The sequence below is a fragment of the Crocodylus siamensis genome, chromosome 12, assembly GCF_052110815.1.
Source record: "Crocodylus siamensis isolate JL-2025a chromosome 12, ASM5211081v1, whole genome shotgun sequence".
In the NCBI taxonomy this organism is placed as follows: domain Eukaryota; kingdom Metazoa; phylum Chordata; order Crocodylia; family Crocodylidae; genus Crocodylus; species Crocodylus siamensis.
Genome location: NC_143406.1, coordinates 1,752,202 through 1,772,316, shown reverse-complemented (window position 1 = coordinate 1,772,316; position 20,115 = coordinate 1,752,202). Strand labels below are relative to the sequence as shown.

Below are 20,115 nucleotides of genomic sequence, written 5' to 3'. Positions count from 1 at the left end.
TGACAGATGCAAAGGACTGTGGTGGTAGCTGGGTGGTAATGGAGGTACAGGCCATTGAGAAGGAATGTCATTTATCTGTTTGAAAGGCGACAACCTGTTGAGAGAGCTAGTACTATGACAAATCACCAGAAAATGCCAGCGTTCCCAAGTCGCAGGACACGCTGGGGTCACACAGCTGCACAACTGAGCCGGGAGCGCTAATGAATGCCCCACGGGTCATCTCCCAGCCTAACGCTGGTGCATTTGAAACCAGGCACACCTACATTTGCTAGCTGCTCATTGCCATGAAAAGGTTTCTCAGGCAGCAGGCCCCTAGTTATGGCAAATGCTCTCCCCCTCTTTTGGTAGACACACATACAGACACGCGCGGGATGTATGCAGACCAGGATCCAGAATCTACACTGCGCTGAAGCCAGCCCTGCTCAGGGCCGGTGCACATTCAGAGCTGTCAAAAGGAGAAGTCGCGTTACTTTCTTTAAACTTGCAATGTTTGTCTTTATTTTGTTCTTTATATTTTGAAAGTGAAAAGAAATAGTATTGAGTCAATTTCTTTCGTTTTTTAAATATTTGTTCTATGTATTTACAAGCCTTAAAGTTGCTCTAAAGGTTTTGAAAGTATCACTAGTACTTTTTTTCCCCCCAGGGTAGCACTGTTTTGAACGAGTTATTTTTCGGAGCGCTCTGGTCCACAGCGGTTTTCTCAAATGCATTTCCTCCTGTTCCAAAGTTATGTACGTTTGATTACTATTTTTTCTTTTTAATTTCTGAAGCAAGCGGAGAGGCAGGCAGAAAAATCTGATGACAATTAAAAAAAAAATTGATCTCTTCCTCACCTAGCTTACCCCAAACCCCCTTGAAAGTTTTGTCTATCTACCATGCTTTGAAACAAAACTGAGGTGCATCTGAAGGGGAGGGACATTTATTTTTCTGCTTTTTTTCTTCTATTATACAATTTGTTTACAGAAACTGCAAATTTAAAAATTACACTGGCATTTGCAGTCCTTAAAATAATAAATTAAAAGTTTTCAACTGTTTTTTTTTTTATTTTTTGCTAAACAGACCTGTTTTTTAAGTATGAGTCCTTGCTTAAAAAGAAAAGGAAAAAAAAAAGATTAAAACAAAAATATTTTCTATAAATAATACATGTGTTTTGGTTTAGTGCTCCCGCCCTCAGGTTTGAAGTTTACTTATTTTTTTTTCAAGTACCTTATTTTCTCCATGATCACCTTTGTGTTTATCTATTGTTTCCTCTCCCACTCGTGCATGTGTGGGGGAAGGGGGGGGGGGGGTTCTGCGCGAGAATTGGCCTTGCTGCACTGTGATTGGCGAAGACGTGAAACTTTTTAAAAAAATACTTAAATTGTTTCTTTGTTTGCTTTGTTTTCTGTATTTTAAGTTTTAATTATCCTCTGATTCCTCTTCCGCCTCCCGTAACCACGTGAAGAACGCGGTGACTGATTTCAGTGCTACTCCTTTCCCGTTCTGCTCCGCCGGGTCCTTGCTGCTTTCCCACTTGTAGAAGGCATCCTCTGATATTACCTCCTCGTCATACAGGCAATCGAAAAACATCCGCAACAAATCTGCAAGGGGGACAACATCCGTTTAGTAGCGCACAGTAGCTGGAAGCCAAGGAAAGAGATGGATAATTACCAGTCTCTCAATAAAAGGGGCCTTTGAGATGAAAAGTGAGGAAGCAAGTACAGGGAATCTCTACTGATAGCAGTTGTGTCCTGATCGTTTGTGCCAGAAGGGTTCAAATCTGTGGCTGCTGCAGCTGCCATACCAAGATCCGTTTTGTTTTTTTTTTAAACTGACAATCTGCAAACTTTGGATGGACAACCAAACTTTTTTACATAAGGGACAAAAATGCACACTTGATTTGTGTAGTTCATTATCACAGAAGTGCTTTGATGCCCTCCCCCACATCCCTGGAAGCCAGGGGCTTTTAAAAATTCTCAGTATCGCAAAGCAGCAATTTGCAGTGTTCGGTCGCAGCCACGTTCTGCTGCAGTTTTGTAAAGCAAAACCCGTCCTCTAGCAGTGAGAGCTGAAGCCTCCCTGGGCCCAGGAACATACAAAGCTGAGCCCAGAGAGAGAGAATCCATCCACCTCCCTCACCGAGTAATCACCAGCCTATGTCCCTAGAAACTGTGCCAGGTGCCAGCTGCTCTCCCCCAAATAAACTCTCCCTCAGTGCAATAAGCAGGAGAGGAAGGGCGGCATCTCCCCAACCCCCTGCTACGCAACGTCTCCACTCTGCCAAATCAGTGTGCTCCCTCACGAGCGGCCTCCTGACCGTTCCTTCTCCTGCAGGAGGTGGGAGAGAGATGCCTGCACTGCTGGGAATGGGCCCTGAGTAGCCCCCCTTTGCTGCAGCTGCTGCCCCCTGACCTTTACAGCCTGGCCATATATTTCTGGATGACTGGCAAACCAATAGCATGTGGGGCAGCCATGTACCTCAGTGCCCACAGAACATGCTGTGTGACATACTGCACTGACAGGCACCAGCATGCTTCCATGGGTGATCCACCCTGAGCCTCCTCATTTCACCAGTCTTAAAATGCTGACACCATCAACCAGCTGTGCGCTACAACACAGGCACCTACTGCAGGGTTTGATCATACCCTGCTCATCACCCACATGGCTAGAGCGATGGCTACCAATACTGGCATGAGCACAGAGAGAAATGAAAGGCACTGGGATGTTCGGTCGTGCTCTGCCCATTCCTCTCTGAGACTCCCTCACCATCCCAGTTTCTCTTCCAAATACCTGAATGTCACAGCCATAAAAAGCCGCGTTCCGCATCGTGTCTTTGAACTATCACGGATTTTGGACAGGACTGGCAATCTGTCCCACTCAGTCCAAGATCCTGTATACATCTATGGCACAACGTATAAACGCACTGACAGTTAAGGGAGCTGTCACACCCCAAAACTGGCTGGGCATCTTGGGTGTAAGCACAGGACTTTAGTTTTCTCTCACTCCACATCACGGATTACTCTCTCATTGAGTGCTTGTAACAGAAGCAGCCAGAGATGATCTCCTTCAGCCAGGAGCTTGGGGAACAGCTTTGCTCTCAAGTCATGAAATGGGTAACCAGGTGCTATAACATCTCAGATATCACCAGACTGACTACCTGCCGCCGTCCCTTAAGACCAACCCAAATGGTTCAATTCCCTGTTCGGGAAGAACACAACCTTTATCACGCTGTATCTGAACCCTAGGTGTACATCTGGCAACTTTCCCTCTCATTTTTCAAATCCTCGACAGAAAATACTTACTAGGAGGTTGATCAAGTTTTACTATTGATGCTTGTAGTGCATAAAGTGCTTGTAGTTCCTTCTCTGTATCTGAGTCTAGGTACTTGAGTAAGATCGGCACTCTCTGTTTGATAACAGCAGTGTCCACACGGAAGCTAGAAGAGTCCGCTAGAGAAGAGAGAAGAACTAGAGTTACCTTTGCTGGATGTGAGGCAAGGGGAAGGTTTTCCATCACTTTTATTTATTCACTAGATGGGAAATGGAAGCTAGGTGGTCTCTGAACGTGGGCTCTCTCCCCAACAGGAGTGTGTACACTGTTTCTTGGAAGTCCCCAAATCCAAACAACACCTTCAGAGACAGAGTCATTTGTTCTGCCAGACCCCTACGCAGATTTTGTGTATGTACAACAAAACTGCAATCACCTTAGCTAACTATTGTAAAGCATTTGAGGATTCAAACCTCTTAAGAACACAGAGGCAAGGGCTGAATTCTTACCTCTGGCTATAAGGTTTCCAGAAGTCACTACAAACACCCGTTCTTTCAAAAGCAAACACAGGAATTGAAACCAGAATCAGAAGTCAAAAAAAAAATCTAAGCATATAACAGTTGGTTAAGACGTCCACAAAAAGGACTTTGCAGGCAGCTATTTATGCAAAGAGTTCTAAAAATTGTCCACTCCAATTCTCACATGCCACAGCCACAAAAGAGAGGACAAAGCTGAAGCACTCTACCATATGGAAAAAACACTCAGCTGCTTTCAGGCAGCATCCCCAGAGAGCACGATTTAGAGAGCTTTACCTCGGTAAAACAGAATGAAATAAAAAATAGACAGAGGTAGTCCAGAAAATGGTAACAGAAGACATTACTGATTTCTGCAGAGCACAGGCTGAGCAGGAACCAGCATAGTCATTCTAAGATCTTGCTGCATCTGGACTTTAACGCTAGGTGGCACCAAAAAGATTTACTCTTCCAGGGAAAAAAGGAGCCCTGGATTTTTCCTCCCTCTCAAATCCATTCCACAGAGAGAAGAAATCCAGTTGTACTCCTTCCTAGAGCAGACACTTTAAAAAAAGAGAACGGTTTTTTAAAGCCCTGAGGCCATGTGGGCATTTCCGTCCCTGACCATGGAACACAGCAGCTGCTACACTCACATGGTCCCTGTTCCTTAAATGGGGGGTCACTACAGTATTTAGACCACACCACTTTCTTTTTCTCTAGCCTCACACTTTGAAGGTAAAACTCTGCAGTCTTCCTGCTCTGCAGATCCTTGAAAACCTCAGCAAAGATTTCACATCCAATATACAGGAGAAAAGGCAGAGCTGCTTGAAAAGAAAACAGAGAAACTAAAAACAAGAACCGTATCTACAGAATGAGACCAGGGACCAAGTCCTGCTGCCTCGTGAATGTGGTCGTCACTTGTACAGCTGGAACCACAAATGGGAATTTTATAAGCGCTTTTTTTTTTTTTTTGGTCTTGCCAGATGCCAGTAGTAAAATTACAGCGATTGAAGGGACTGACCAGATGTTTTCACTGGCCAGCAGCACTTAACAAAAACACCCCAGAGGGTCTGATGTTCTCATTTTTTTTTACTCCAGAGCCCACACTTCCCTTGCAGTTATAATAGCAGTTGCCATTACCGTGGGGAAGTTACTGCTTAATGCATATTCAAATAATTGCTTTAAGTGGCCTTTCCAAAGAAAAGATTCCCTTCAAATATAAAACCCCTGCTAGTACTCGACAGATGAGATGATTTCTTTTCCATTATAACCCATGGCTCCAGCTCGTGTGTGGGAACCTGAGATGATACAATAGGTCTGCACGCTCAGCATGGCAGGGGTGGAAAAGAGCTGTCAGTTAAGCCTGGAAAATTAACAAACTGCAATTTGATACAAGTGGCAGTGTATGCTTTAGAGGCCCGGGGCACTGCAGGCCAGGATGTGAGGGGTCCAGGCAGATCTGCGCTGAAGGAACTGCCATGCCCTGCTGCCGTCTGGCACTTGCCAGTGGTATCAATATCTCAAATTCTGCAACTTGGGACCAAAACCTTAATGTGCATCCAGTTTTGAAATTCAGCGTTAAAGGGAAAAAAATAAGCTACTAAAACACAAGCATCTCCAAATTAATTCTTCCCATATTTGATGATTTTGTCTAGTGGTTACCTTGACAGTTACTTACCTATAATAGCTGCTTTACAAACTGCTGTCATTAAAGCTCTAAGGAATGTAGGTGAACTCATCTGGCTTTCATCTAGATTAGCCTGAAACCAAGAGTAAACGGACCAGTTAAATGCACACTTGTGCACACCAGTGTTTCCAAAATCCACTGCTTAATTTGGCACCAAGCACAAATTCAGCAAAATGTGCTGCAGTAGGAATCCAATTCATCCCCCACGTAAGAGAATTAATCTTCCCCTTAAACCTCTTGAAAATAGCTTTGCTATGTCAACATACACCAACAGAGCTCTTGTGAGCACAGTACAATGTCTGAACGAAGCCCATCCACTAGTCATTCTGCCAGATGCATTCTCAAGTAATAACAATACTTAGTACAAATTCAACACTTCATGTTTTCAAAAGTGCTCTGTATTTCGTGACCAATGAATCTACACAATTCCCCTGCAAAGAGAATCTTATCCTCATCATACAGACAGGAGCTCACAGAATGGCTAACAACAGAGAGCCCAGGAAGGGCCAGGACCAGGACTGACCTGCTCCTAGGTTTTACTGCACTAGATGGTGCTTACTCTAAAACAGGAGAAAAATGACACATTTCTAGGGACACCAACAGGTACAGCCAAAAAAGTACAGCAGAACGGGGTGTTCACACTCCTGGGTCCAGAACGTGGGTCAGACGGGGCCTGCACGCAGGCGCCCCATTGCTAACAGCTTGGGAGGGGTTCCACTGTGGCACGGTCCTGCAAACACTGGGCTTGTGTTGGGGCGATGCAGAGGTTGTGTCACAAAGAACCAACATCCCATTTTACCCCTGAGCTGGGGAAGAGACTAGAACGGTGCGTCTGGTTTTAGAGTGGCACTGCTTCTTGGAAAAAAATGGTTTTCAGGGTGAAAAATGATGCACTTAACAGGCAATCAGCAAATAACAGGTCAATTTTTTTTCCAGATTTCTTTACGTTTTATTTTCTCTTTACAAATTATGATTAGTGAACGTTGACTTTACAACAAAAACTATCTTGGTGTCTTTTGGGTAGCACAGGACTGGAACAAATTAACCTTTTTATCTGTGATCTTTGGCTGTGCCAAACCATGCTGCACCTTACTGTTACAAAGCTCCTACTGGGAAAGCATTTAAGATGTCAGGCCATGAGTGGGTGTGTCACCAAAAGGTAATGCAGTCTTCTGAACTGAAAGCTTGGAAGCGGGCACCAATACAACTGCTCTGCACCCCATCCACAGATGAACATATAGTGGATCCAAACGTCTGTCTAGTTCCATGAAGAATGAAAACTGCAACCTAGACGAGTTGCTTTGTGAAAGTGTCTAAATACAGTGGGTGGGCACACAGGGGAAAAACAGGAAGGTGTGCCAACATGTGGAGCTGACTCTGGAGGGTGTGATCATGTTCCCAAAAAGATGGTCAATACAATGTGAGCAGGGAGGGTGAAAATGGTCTTTATACCTCTACCCAGTCAAAGATCTGTTCATCGTTTGTCTTGTCCTCAATAATGAGTTTCTCTAGCTGTTTGTTTAGCTCTTCAGCAGAGAGATCTTTCTCTGAAAGTGCTTCTGAGGAACTGGAACAGTCAGACTCTGTGAAGTCCAACTTCTGCAACAGGAGATGTTGTATAATGAGAAACTATTCAAAATACTTTTCTACATTGTATCAAGCCGAAAGCAAAAGAACAAGCTGCATTTTACTCTGTTTTACAATATTTACAAATGAAAGTGAGTTATTACAATTGTTTACAAGTTCTCTTTCATTCCAAAGAATTATAAAGCAACTCACGAGTCACAGCGACATGCAAGCTATGCACATGAATTCATCTAGCAAAGAAATGCAGTCACCCGAAGGGAAAGATATCCAACACTTGACAATACTTTAGCCCATCAAGTGAAGCAGTGTACACCGTTCAACGGGAACCACATGGAGCTTGAATGCAGTTACCAGAGCCGGAATTCCTTCAGGCAGCACAAACTAACACCCTGCTCTGGCAAGCCACGTGCAAGTCCTATGATGATCACTAGTTCCCAGCTCTCGGTTCTATATTTCAGTCCCTCCACAAAGCAGGATCGAAGCAATGTCCCTGCACTGACTCAAAGGAAGAGTGCCCACCTGCGTCACTGCCAGCACCACAGCCAGGCATTCCCCCGGTAGCCTCCATCAACTGGGGACTCAGCTCGGCGCGCACAGCCCAATGGAATCAAAACTCAAAGTGGGAGGTTAAGTCACCCTCATGATTTATTCCACTCCCTTCACAGAGTTTAATCCTCAATTGAACTGTCCACTCTGTCTTCTCATTGCCTCAATATCATGCCTGTAACTCCCTTTCAAAGACATAAGCCAGCTGGTCACAAATCAGCAGGCAGTGCACTTGGGACATTAGAGGATGCTTCCTTTCCTTTCTGAAATCCCAGACAAAGGTGTTACTCTAATCTAAATCTAATCCGAACGTACAAAGTACTTCATCTTCATTTTTCTCTCTGCTGACATGTCAGGATAGGAAAGAACTGCACAAGTATGACCACGTGCCAGAAATCAGCAGACCAAATTCATCCCCTGCCAGGCACATCTTGTACAAAGGCAGCACAGAGCTGTGTCTGAGTGGAGACTGCTCCCAATTTACCTGCTCCATGAGAAAGGTGTGTATGTCCTCCCCTTCTGGTAAATAGTCCTTCCAGCTGAGGCCAGCCTCCCTCCATAAGGCTCCCACTTTCTTATGGCTCTACAATACAAAGCAGTTGGTTCAGTTTTTAAAACTGGAAAGAAACAGCACAAGTTTAAAACAAACTGGAGTGGTGCAGCTGCATGAAGAGAAATACGTAATTGCTCTGCCTCACCACAGGTTGCCTATCCATACCCAAAAGGTTTCTGGAAGCCCATGCAGGAGCGTTGCAATACCCTAACTTCTACAGGCACATGTAAATGCAGCTGAACGAACAGGGAGTTTTCAATATGTTTAACCAAAGATGATTTCCATTACAATAAAGGGACCAACAGACAGAGCAAGGCACAAGTACAGAGGATACAGAACTGAAGGTCAGATGACTTGGAGTCTACTTCGCAGTTCTGCTACTCCTTTGCCCTCTGATGCCAGAGAAATCACTTTTCCTTCCACCCCTCTAAATTAATACAACTGGAGCATATCATTTCTGAAAAGTCATTTGCAATTGTGCGGACATTTTCTACACGTGTCATAAAAACCATGTGCACCTACTAGGCTTCATACCTGCCCTTTCAGAAATCTCCAGTTTTGATATGCCAACTAATATTAGTGATAATGCTAATGATGATATTCATAGTAATTATCGTATTTACTCTCATACTACGCTCTTTCCTGCCCAGGCAGGGGGTTGGACTTGATGATCTGCTGAGGTCCCTTCTGACCCTAGAATCTATGAATCTACACCTTTCCCCTTGCATTAGCCTCCCAAATTTGTCTTAAACAGGGAAGAGGATTTTTCTTTGCTGGAACAGAAGCAGGGTGGAATAGAGAGCAGTGTCCGTATGCTCCCAAGGGCTGCTGCTTCCCTCTGGCCCCAGCAAGGAAGAGACGAAGTCCTATGTAAACCCTCCCACTGTAATCTGTGCCTGAAGCTGTACTGGAGCTGGCTCAGGGCACGTGGGCTGTGGCCTGCAGTCTGTAGTATCCCGATGAGGCTTGTGGCGTGGAAACAACACTGTTATTTACAGGAGCTTATAAAAAGAACTAGTTACAGTAAAGAAGGAATAGTCTTGCTATTACCCTCGCAGGGGTCCAGGGCCTCAGCTTGTTGCTGTCCTGTCACACCAGGAAGTTCCTGATGCTGCACCCAAAGTGTCTCCTGGTGGCTACACTTCCAGGACACACTGTGTTCCAGGAGGACTAACTACGTCACACAGTCGGCCACCACTCTGGAAAAAATCTTTTTTCTCTACATTTTGCCTTCCAAAAACAAAGTGCACGCCTGCTCTGGAGGGGTGCGGTATGCAGGGAGATATGGTATCTGTATCTCTTCCTCAAAGCCGCCCATCCAAGGCTCTCTGGATTTGCTAACATTAATGAATTTGGCTTCACAGCACCCAGGCACCTTGATAAAAGTGCCTGGTTTTCACAGGGAGATGACAGAGGCTCTGGAAGCTGTGTGTTCTTAGCATATTTTTAGAATCAGACCTCCGATTTGGATGATTAATATATATTCCAACATCTAACTGTACACACCCAGGTCTGCAAATTCTGGCCTACGTGACTTCTTAAGTCACATCAGAAGATGAGACGGAGCCAGAAAGAGAGCCCAAGTTTTCTGACCTTAACCCTGTGCTCTGTCCACAGGATCATGGGTCCTCTCCCGGTTTACAAAATGACAAACAAAATGGCAACCTGCAGTCTAAATGAGCAGAATACTCGTCTTTACTAATAAAACACAAGTTTTTATCCACATTAAGGAACTGGTCTATGGAAAGGTTTCTGGAACAACTGGCCTCAAATGAATGAATGCTTTAAAGAGAGGTGAGGGATTCCATAGGGTCGAGTTAGAGAGTGCTCAGAGTGCATTAGTTGGCTGGACTTTTAAAATAAAATTAAAAAAGATTCAGAGTTACAGGTAAACCACCAAGCTCCCTGGGTACACCGTGAAATAAAGTAAGAGCGCTCCAAAAGTTCCATGGTAAATAGGTGTCACTACCCCTAGCGATGGATGAATCTGGAGAGAGTGTAGGTTTATAGTTTGGATAAGCACCCAGAAGTCTGAAAGGCCATCTGAATCTTATCCGAACTCTCATAACCTCCGATCTGCAAAAACGGGGTCTCTTGCAAGATTTCCGGTACTTCCTGCTTCTGGTCAGCCCAGAAATACCTTGAGAATGTCCCTCTTGCAGTATTTCAACACTCTAGCTTCTGGAAGAAGCCAGGTGCAAAGGTACCTGCAAAAGGGAAAAGGGGTGAGAACAAAGTTAACCCAGCTTTTTGGAACCTTGTAAGGCAGGGGCGGGCGGGCAAAACGCGGCCCGGATGTGGCCCGCCAGGCCATTCTATCCGGCCTGTGGGGCCCCTAAAAAATTTAGAAAACTAGTATTTATCTGTCCCTGGCTGCCTGTCATGTGGCCCTCGATGGCTTGCCAAAACTCAGTAAGCGGCCCTCCACCCAAAATAATTGCCCACCCCTGTCGTAAGGTTTGGTCTGAAGTTTGGCATGCACTGGTGGGTTCTTATGTTATCTGGACTCATGTGTCCATCTCTGAACATCTTCACATGGAAAATGTGAGCACATGTCCTTCCTGCAGGAGCATGGTTTTGCTTTATCCAGCACAAACTACACATTTGGCTACTTACCATTTGTTTGCATAGAAGGTGCAATATCTCAGAAAGCAAGACCCCAGCTCTTCCCACAGGAAGTAAAGGTTTGCTAAATTCTCTGGAAGAAAAGAGAAAGAAATACTTTTCTTATACTCCTTTGATGTCACTGTTCGAGTTCCCACTGACTTCAGTGATGCAGAACTGTGCTAAGGTCTGACTACAACCTAGAAAAACTGGGACTGAAATACCAGCCACAAGAAAACTAATTAAGATGCTTCCGTACCTTATTTCTATCTAGGACTTTCTGCTTTTTGCAAGACCTTTCCAACCATATGTGTTTTTGGGGCCGGGACAGCCACTTCCTGTAGGTAACTACAGCACTGCAAGAAAAGGGAATAGCCTGGTGGACTTTTACGTGCTGCCATCATATAAATGTTAAACGATGATGCCAGTAATGTGGACGTGAGGTGACTTTGGAAACCTGTTTCCATTTTTGTGGGTGCAGTTTTGTGGTCATGGTTAACGTCAATGGGACAGATGTTTAGGGGGCGAAACAGTTCATGGCTGAAAAACTGCACCTTCAAAAACTAAAGTGGGATTCAAATTCTTTTAAACAATTAGGGCCTAATTTTCTGTTAATAACTCTCGTCTTCCAACGTGTGGTTGTTTGCAATTTATTAAGACTCAGGGACTGACCATGGCTGGTGGATAAAATTATTTTAAAACAGAACATAAGCACAAAAATAGTGACTACACAGCAGTGAGCTCCCCACAACCACAGCTCCATGTCAACGCACACTTAATTTTTTAGAACAAAACTTGGCAGGTGTTGTATCAGCCATCAAATACAGTTTCGCATTTTAGTCCTGTCTAGCCTGCTGAAAGATGGTGGTACAATCAGGCAGATTGTTAGGCTTGATTGTTACTGTCAGAAAAATAGAAGTGCTTACGTTATAAGTTCTCTCATAGAGATTCCTCCTTCTTTTAACATGGGGGTCACCAATTCAGCTAGGTACAACCAAATGTGGGGTATGTCAATGGCCATATCGTCTGCCATCTCCAAGGTATCTGAAAAGCTTTAGAAAACAGACAAAATAATATGCCAGGTATTAAACCCAAATCCAGTCTTGGAGACTCTTTTCTTCTTCTCTAAAGTAAATCAGTACTGGGGTAAATCCTTTCAGTTTGTAGCAGAAATTCCCAATAGCATGAAGCCTACTAGTGCCATCTAATACTCGGGCCCCTCCCGTGGCGAATATAGATGACTTCTCTTTCACAACAAAGGATACTTCTGATATGGTCCTGCTCTTGGAAGCCCTGGAAGGTGAATGCCCTCAAAAAGGTATACATTTTAGTAGATGCAGTTGCTTTTAGAAGAAGCTGAGAAGCAAGTATCTCACAGGAAAGGGAGCACATGTTTCAAATTAACACCAAAGAAAAACATGAGAGATTTAGACGTATGTGTGGCAAAATACCAACCCCTTGAAGAAGTCCTGCTTGCTTAGCTTTCCTGACTGCACCAACTGATGTAGTAACTGGCCCATGTGATCCCTGGTGATCTGACTCCTCTCCAGGGTAGACTCCACTCCAACTCGCACAAAAACAGGCAGCAGATTCTGCGCATTCAGCTCCTCCACGCACTGCATTGCTTCCTGTTCAAACAACAGAGGGTCACGCCTCTGAGCTCGGGGAGACAAATGGGCAGGCAAAGCAGGAAGACGTTCTGCACTGATCAAAAGCCTGCCACAGACACTGCTTCAGGTCAACAGATTCTTTTGATAAACTTCTGTCATTATTTTGATATGCACTTACTGAAACTGAAAGGCAAGGATGAATCATCCATCTCTGGCCCAAAAACCACCAGAAACTCAAAACTTAGTAGGAAGCAAAATTAAGAATTAGAAATTGAGAACGTCAGCAGTTGCAATGTGCAGAATTTTAAAATAAATGACCACACTTTGAGGGCATAAGCCAGTCACTAATTTGTGAGTTCAGGAAGAAAATCCCCCCATCATCATGGTACTGCTTTTTCTATGGAGTTTACTGCTTCAAACCACAAACCCATGTCAGAGAAAGGATATGGACAACACGTCTGACCTGGTGTGGTAATACGTGTATTATAAAAAGGTAACGTAATGACACAGAAAATATGTAAATAGTATGTGGAAAATGCAACACTTTTTACTGCTAGAGCTATATTCTGGCACCTGCATTTTATACTGCACACAACCATAGCGCTGAAGAATGATCAGGGAGCCTCAGAAGAATTTCTGGTGTTTCTAAGGGGCTATTTCCCACAGATATTGGGGCCTAAGGTAACTGCCGGTCTCCTGTGTTAGGGCCAACTTTTAAACCAGGGGCATGCTAGTACCTCCGAGAGCAAGGAGAGCGTGGGCAGGGATCTGTACGACTCACTGCTGAATGACTGGCTGTACAGCCTCAGTATCATAAGAAGCTGCCACAAAGCTAAAAAAGACTTCTAATTTCTAGTTAAACAGAATGGACTGAAGAGATGATGCAGTTGGGCTGTTTCTACTGACATTTTCCATCCTAAAAACTTTGTTAAGATGAAAGCAAGGTTGTAGGCATGCATCGGTGTGTGCAGTGTATGTTATATTTCAAGAGTATTAAGAGTTAAAAACCACCAGAACCAGAACTCCCTCACACAGCCTCAAGAAATGGACTTCTGGGTACGTTTCTCTCACTGGACTTCACTACTTTGACTTTCTTTTGTACAGATATCTCATGAAAAAAAAAATCACACGTATTTGGACACAGCACAGTTTCATTATATCCGTGAGCATAGAAACTAACTGGATCAGGCAAGGACACGCTGAGGTGTAGCTCAGAACAGAAAAGGGCTGGAGACTTATATTTTAAAAGATAAGGAACTGAGCAGCCCCTCTAGCAACCCCTGCCAAGTTCCTCAGAGTCACCAATCCCCGGTGCTATTATTAAATTAAGTGTTATTAATTCTTGAACTTGGGCTTTAATAAATAAACCAAATGTCTGCCTCGGGAACTAGAGCCAAGTCAGCAAGAATCCCGTACAAAAGGAGTTAGCTCTTGCCTTTCCACTGTTTGATTATAATATTTAGAAGAATTTTAGAAATGTGATTAATGTCTCTATTTTTAGGGAAGAAGTACAGGAATCTCTCATCACTGTCACTTCATACATTGTGGAGAACACACTATCTTGACTCCAAATCTAAACTATCCTTTTTGTGCCTGACATTTTTTGTGGATTTTGGAGAATGAGGCAAGATGTGGTTTACAAAGGAAACTCAACTGCAACCATTAACTAAGAAGTAATGACAGTTGCTCTATAGCTCTCCATATTTACTAAAAATACCCTGCACTACTTTCTTCAACATTTATTGTTGTTTAATCTGCCTTGAGATCAGGACAGTGGGCGCTCTGACAAACTTCTGGCTGGTTTCTCTCTAGCTTTCAGCATCCGGCACTGAAATGCCATTATAGCAGGACTGCAACGATTCGTGACAGATGCACATATATTTTCTACAATGCACAAAGAGGACTGTTTCCCCGGTTGCTAGCAATGGAAGAATAAAAGTACTTGGAGAGCTGCGCTACATTTGCCCACTCATCCCTGCTGCCTACATTCCCAAAGGTCTCACACTTTTACATCAAAGACCTAAGAATGGGCATTTAAAAAGACACTGTCCCCAAAAGGAAAAATGCGAAAGTCCAACTGCTACACGTGCTTCTGCCAGATGAAGTTTTTGTTCCATTTACCTTATAATCATTAATATGCAAAAACTCATCAATGATGGATTTGCATTTTCTCTCCATTTCCTCTTCTGATAGCGAAGGCTTGTCTTGTACCGGAGCTGTGGCAGTTTCTGGCTTGGCTGGTAATGAGGGAGAGAAAACAGATACTTGGATAAGGAGATTGTCTTCATATCCAAAAAAAATGTTTTTAAGTAAAAATGAATCCGGCCGGTCTCCCTCAGCCATTCCTTCTGGCTGAATAGCAACTGCTGATAGGCAGGCTCTGCTGTGATGACTGAAAGACAGCTGATTTGGAAATGGGATAGCGGGAAGGTAAAACAGAGTTCAGGGCTAGTTTTCGGCCTTTCTGAGCTGGTCTGATCATCAGGCATAAATCATTTCTTATTTAGCTTGATTCTCCCCTCTGTGAACCCTCCATATGTCCACAAATCGCCTTTCTCAGTTTGTGCAGTAATAATACTTGGCACCGCCACCGTGTTTTACACCTTCAAAGCACTCGCCAGACATGAAATAATGAATCTTTGGACCGCGACAGCAGCTCTCCTTGCACATTTACGACGGGCTGACTGGGACCGGCGGCAATGAAAGAATCTCCCCAGTTAAATTCCAGTACCACAATAGAAAGCAGAAGCCCCAAGACCTTGTCCCTGGCCCATCTGCTGGGTCTGGACCTCCCTCCCATCAAACCACTTAAGGAAAGAGCCTGACTGAACAGACGGGCTCGCCCTGTGCGCTGAAAGTTACTGCTGCTGTTTAGTGTTCGTATTGTGGTTGCTGTCACTATCTGCTTGGGGCTTTCTGCTGCAGGAATCCCACAACATGTGGAACCTTCCCTTGCATTTCCTAGCTACTGGGCTGCTGGTCCCCCAGCCCCCCGGGAGGGAGCGACGATGGACACTTGCGCAGGTGAGATGCCAGCTGCTCCCCGCATTTTTAGCATTGCTGCAGAAAGACTCGCTCTGAGCAGTTAGGGGGCACAATGCTACCACCACCGAGCTCCCGGTGCTGGGAAACGTTAAGCGAGCGGAGATGCACCCTGAATACACAATGACTGTTACGCTCAGGTACTCTGATAAGCCCCTGTGCAGCACCTCACCTCAGCTGGGCAGAAATAATATTGGTTCTGCTGGATTAACCAACTCCATTTTACCAGCTGCTCAGCGTACACAAAGCCCACTGACAGCGCCAGGAACGAAGGTGCAGAACGCTGTATAGGAAATACGGGGTCAGGCCCACAGGGATCACACTTAAAAGCACACTGAGAATGCGCTGCCCCTGAGCTCCCCAGTTCACTGAATCACTGCGGCTGCGAAAGCAAGTAGTGGCAGCGCTCCAGCCCCAGGGCCGGAGAGCAGGAATCCCTGCACTGCTGTTAGCCCCTGGAGTCCACTGGAGAGTGCTCAGTGACTGAGGGCTGGGAAGAGAGCACTTTGGGATGCTGGAGGACCAAGCAAACCCTCTGCTGTGTGCTGCTGGAGCATGCAGATGTTTTAGGAAGTGCTGCAAAAATGTTCCTCTTCCTTTGAGAGAGATTTCTGCAGCGGGTCCTTGGGTGTGAACCCTTGCTGGTCGGCACGCTCCAAACAAAACTTCTGCCCTTGGCCTTGGCAGTTGACCCAAACATCTGCATATAGAGCTTTCAAAACCACCACATCCCAGTAGCAGCCAAAGGCCAATCTATTCTTACGCAGGGCTCTGAACCTCGTTCCAGAGGCTCTGATCACCCATCACACTGAGAACATCCATCTGACACAGGTCCTGCTGAGGTCTATCCAGGAACTGACAGCAAGAGCAACAGAACAAGGATGGAAACCATCACTTATATTGTCATCTTTTACACATTTCTGCAGATTTAACAAATTCTCCAAATTCATGAGCCCCAAGAGTACTAACCCAGCGCTCAAGGAGCAGCTTCTTACCAGTTTCCTTGGCTTTGTTCCTGTCTGCTTCCACACTGCTTCTGTCCATCTCCATGCCTCCCGTTAGCTGTTTCACAGTCTCTAGCATCTCTCTTCGCTGTTCTTCTTGTGCCTGGTTATCTGGCAGCAGCTCTTTACTGCTGCTACCCCGCAAGAAGGTGCTTGGACGAGTGACTGAAGATGGGAGCGGTTTGTCATTCTTCTCTCTGCCTGTGCTCCCACGACTAAAATAAAGAAGCATTCACATGGAAGGTTCTGATCTGTTCAACTGTGAGAAATTAACATCGGTCACATCTCCTCTCTACTACGAGTTGGCAAAATGGAGCCAGAGAGAAATATTTTCTAATCTTTTGATGGCTATAGCCTGGAATACAGACAAAACACACATCTTCAGCAGTCTGACACCCTGCCCGCTAGATCTGAGTGGAGGAAGAGGCAGAGCACTTGTTCTCAAAGAAAAAGAAAGCACCCTGTGGCATATACCGCAGACGTAAGGTACAGCCAACTTTAATGTGATCAGTTATGGCACCACTGCACTCTGAAACTGCTGGACTGGTAATTCTTTACCAATCCAGATACTTAAGTATTATTTCAAAACAGCAAAAAAGAAGCCGCAGGGGGTGTATAAATACTGGGATGGCAAATATCTTATTAATCAATCGTTTGGAGGAAAAAGATGATACTGATAAAGAAAAATTCATTAGACAATTCTTTGGACAAAATTATTCAGGACAGTTAGAAGTAGAAGACTGTTGGCAAATGTTATCCAGCATTAAGAAAAGACTCGTAATAGATGATGCTCACATGTTCCAGACAGAAGCTTCAAGCAATATTACTAGTAATAAGCACAACAGTTGAAAGTGGCCTAGTGGTTGCTAACCATCTATAAAAATGAGCTATTTATTACACTCTTGTAAGCTTTTTATAAATGTGTCCTTAAGGTGTGATGCAACAACAGGAACATAATCATTCAGCCGCAAGGTTACTTTTTTAATCGCAAAAAACCCCCCCAAAAAACAGCCTCCACATTTCCCATAATGTTTGAAAACACGGATGGATCCTAAATTAATCTGAACCACTCAGCAAAACTCCTGGGCACGCTTGGGAAACACCTTACTTAATTAAAGCTTCTTCTCTGTGGCTTGTGACAGGCAAATAAACAAAGAAAACCTCAGGGTGGAATTCTGTTATCCTCGTCTGCGTAAGCAGCACCTGTCCAGCTGCATGCGTATGCATTTCTATTACCTGTGCAGCGTGGACATGTAAGCATGTGCGCGCAGAGCGAGCATGCTCAGCAGGTTGTGCCCTGGCTGGGGGGGTACACAGCTCTGTATGCACACACCTGGGCAGAGGTAGCAGAAAGAAGAGGGGAGAGACTTTCTCTGCTTTAGCCCCAGCAGCCGATTGCTCAAGACAGTGACATGGCTGTGTACTGTTGGGCAAACGCGACTCACAAAACGAACCCACAGATTTCAAATAGGAATCCAGAGTGTTAAAGCCAGTCTGACCTGTTGTGGGTTTTCTGTGTGCTTTAGAAACTGAAGAATTGCTTTATTATTTTTTCCAGATTAAAAAAAAAGAGTGAAAACTCAGAGCTGGCATTTTCTAAGCTGGGCCTCAAGCCTACAAAGGTCAAGGACCACTGGCTTAGGAATTTTCTCAGGAAAAAGGTATGGCGAGAAGATTAGATGCTGCCTGGCACGTGGTACGATGGCTTGAGCTCTGCACTGGGAACTCAGAGATAAAGGTTCAAAACTCTGCGTGAACCTAGCTTTGCTGATCTCCTGTTTCCTGGGCAAATGCCCTAACTGCTCAGATACTATGGCTCAAACATAGGAAAGCCATCTTCCTCCTCTTCTGGCAGCTGCTAGTAACCAGTTTTGTTCTGGTTACAATTTCATGGCAATCATATATGTACTACCCAGCCAGCGCACAGCCTAGTGTATACCTGTGCACTCACATGGCACGTGTAACAGAGCATAATAGCATCACCCACTGCACAAGCGACAAAAAGGCAATGTGTGCAGCTGGGAAACAGCCACACAGAGGGGAAGAAAACTCCCTCAGGACGTATAAATACTGGGGTGACGAGTACTATCAAGAGATCAACTCTTACCTAGTTAAGGCCCTTCGAGAGTCTAACTCTGAGGAAGCAGATGAGGCAGATACAGATGACACCGGAGGCTGCAGCGCAGAAAACCTGTTCAAACTAGTGGCACTTGGTCGTAAGGAGTCTGCAGGAGAGGGCAGAAGGCAATGTTACAGAGGACCAGCCAGGCAACGACGGTCACACAATTATTTAAATAATGCCCCCACCCCGCAAGACTTGCTAACAAGAAAAACTGGGGAAAGGGACTGGTGGCCTCCATTTTATTCCTGCTCCTTATCTCGTCAAAGAAGTAACTATCACAAGAGAGATGAGTGTTTAGCAGACTGATGCTGCCCAGCAGCCAGAGCGGTCTCTTGAGTGTCCCCCCTCAAAGGATTCGGTCCCTTGGGTTTTGTATTTCTGAGTTTATGCTTTGGAGCTGCGAAGAGAGGTGGCGGCAGAGACTTGTGTCACACCACCACCAAGCTGTACTCGTACACAACGGGACACATCTCAGCAAGCTGAAGCTTGTGGTTTATCTTTCCTCATGTTGTTGCCCCCATGCCCAGTGACACCCGCCCTTTTGGGCACGCTGTTCTCATGGCAGCAGCCTGCTTCAGCCAGGCCTTTCCTGAATAGGTCTCACCAACTTGTACCCACACGATCTACTAGTGAGGCTGCTTGGGGCTGTTCTTATACCGGAGACAGAGCTTTCCAAGTGTTTCCAGGTTTGTAGCTGGCGTGTGGGAGTGAGTAGGCACAGTGAACATGCGAGTGCCCTGCTCCTGCCACGGTGTAAATATGTCCTTTGTCTCTTATTATGTGCAATGACTTACTCAGGATGCTGACCTATTTTATCATTGTGCTTTGCTTTCTTGTTAGTGGCAGAATCCCTTAACACTTAACAAGAAATGGGTGAAACACAGCTTGCAATCAGTCAATACCTTTCCTCTGTGTTTACTAGCATGCTACTATTGCATTAGATGCATTCTGGACCATGCACTACACACATGCAATCATGGCAGGAAGGTCCATTAGTGAGACCTGAAAAATGAATGCACCGATTTTGACAGTGCTAACAAATGGACATGAGGCAGTTTTTTCAAAGCACCGAGTAGCAGTGACACAGCTGCTTCACGGATCAACAGAAGGGACAGACAGCACAACGTGGGGGTGCAGAGCCTTCTTCACTTACCAATCTCGCTTGCCTTTGCTCCGCCACTGCTGCCCTTCCCCCAGCTGCCCAATTGGGCTTTAGGCACAAGCTGAATCTTGTCATCTATTGTGGGCTGTAGAACACAAACACGTACGATCAAGACCTCACAAGTGGGATGATTTTCCTATCGATAAATGGGTCTTTACATATAAAGCTGGATCATCAACCCTGGTACTGATACATCTTTGAAAAACTCGTGAGCAATCCTCAAACTCTAAAAGGCAGGGAATGGCAATGCACACCACAAATAGATGCTTCCAAGGTGCAGGTGAAAAACAGGCACTTCCTACAGATAAGGGCAGCACAACTAAAAGGAATCTGAAGGAAGGAACAAAGAATTGGTACATCACGTACCTGGGAGAACAGTTTATTTGCAGTGAACAAAATGTTTCTACTCCTTTTACAATCATGGCACCATGAGAAGTTTA

The 20,115-nt window shown here is 44.9% G+C and overlaps 1 protein-coding gene across 21 annotated transcripts in view; it reads right to left on the bottom strand.

The window, feature by feature from the left end:
- Positions 1-1,289: 1,289 nt before the first annotated feature.
- EIF4G3 (eukaryotic translation initiation factor 4 gamma 3) overlaps positions 1,290-20,115 on the bottom strand; it is a 177,082-nt gene continuing 158,256 nt past the window's right edge. For all 21 annotated transcript variants that reach the window (XM_090023331.1, XM_090023337.1, XM_090023332.1 and 18 more), the window contains 12 exons: positions 19,667-19,760; positions 18,499-18,616; positions 16,383-16,606; positions 14,467-14,582; positions 12,191-12,363; positions 11,662-11,787; positions 10,748-10,829; positions 8,063-8,161; positions 6,898-7,044; positions 5,437-5,518; positions 3,282-3,428; positions 1,290-1,580 (listed from right to left, as the gene is read on the bottom strand). In XM_090023331.1, coding sequence (XP_089879457.1) covers positions 1,399-1,580; positions 3,282-3,428; positions 5,437-5,518; positions 6,898-7,044; positions 8,063-8,161; positions 10,748-10,829; positions 11,662-11,787; positions 12,191-12,363; positions 14,467-14,582; positions 16,383-16,606; positions 18,499-18,616; positions 19,667-19,760 — 1,590 coding nt within the window. In that variant the 3' untranslated portion in view covers positions 1,290-1,398. The remainder of the gene's footprint in view (positions 1,581-3,281; positions 3,429-5,436; positions 5,519-6,897; positions 7,045-8,062; positions 8,162-10,747; positions 10,830-11,661; positions 11,788-12,190; positions 12,364-14,466; positions 14,583-16,382; positions 16,607-18,498; positions 18,617-19,666; positions 19,761-20,115) is intronic.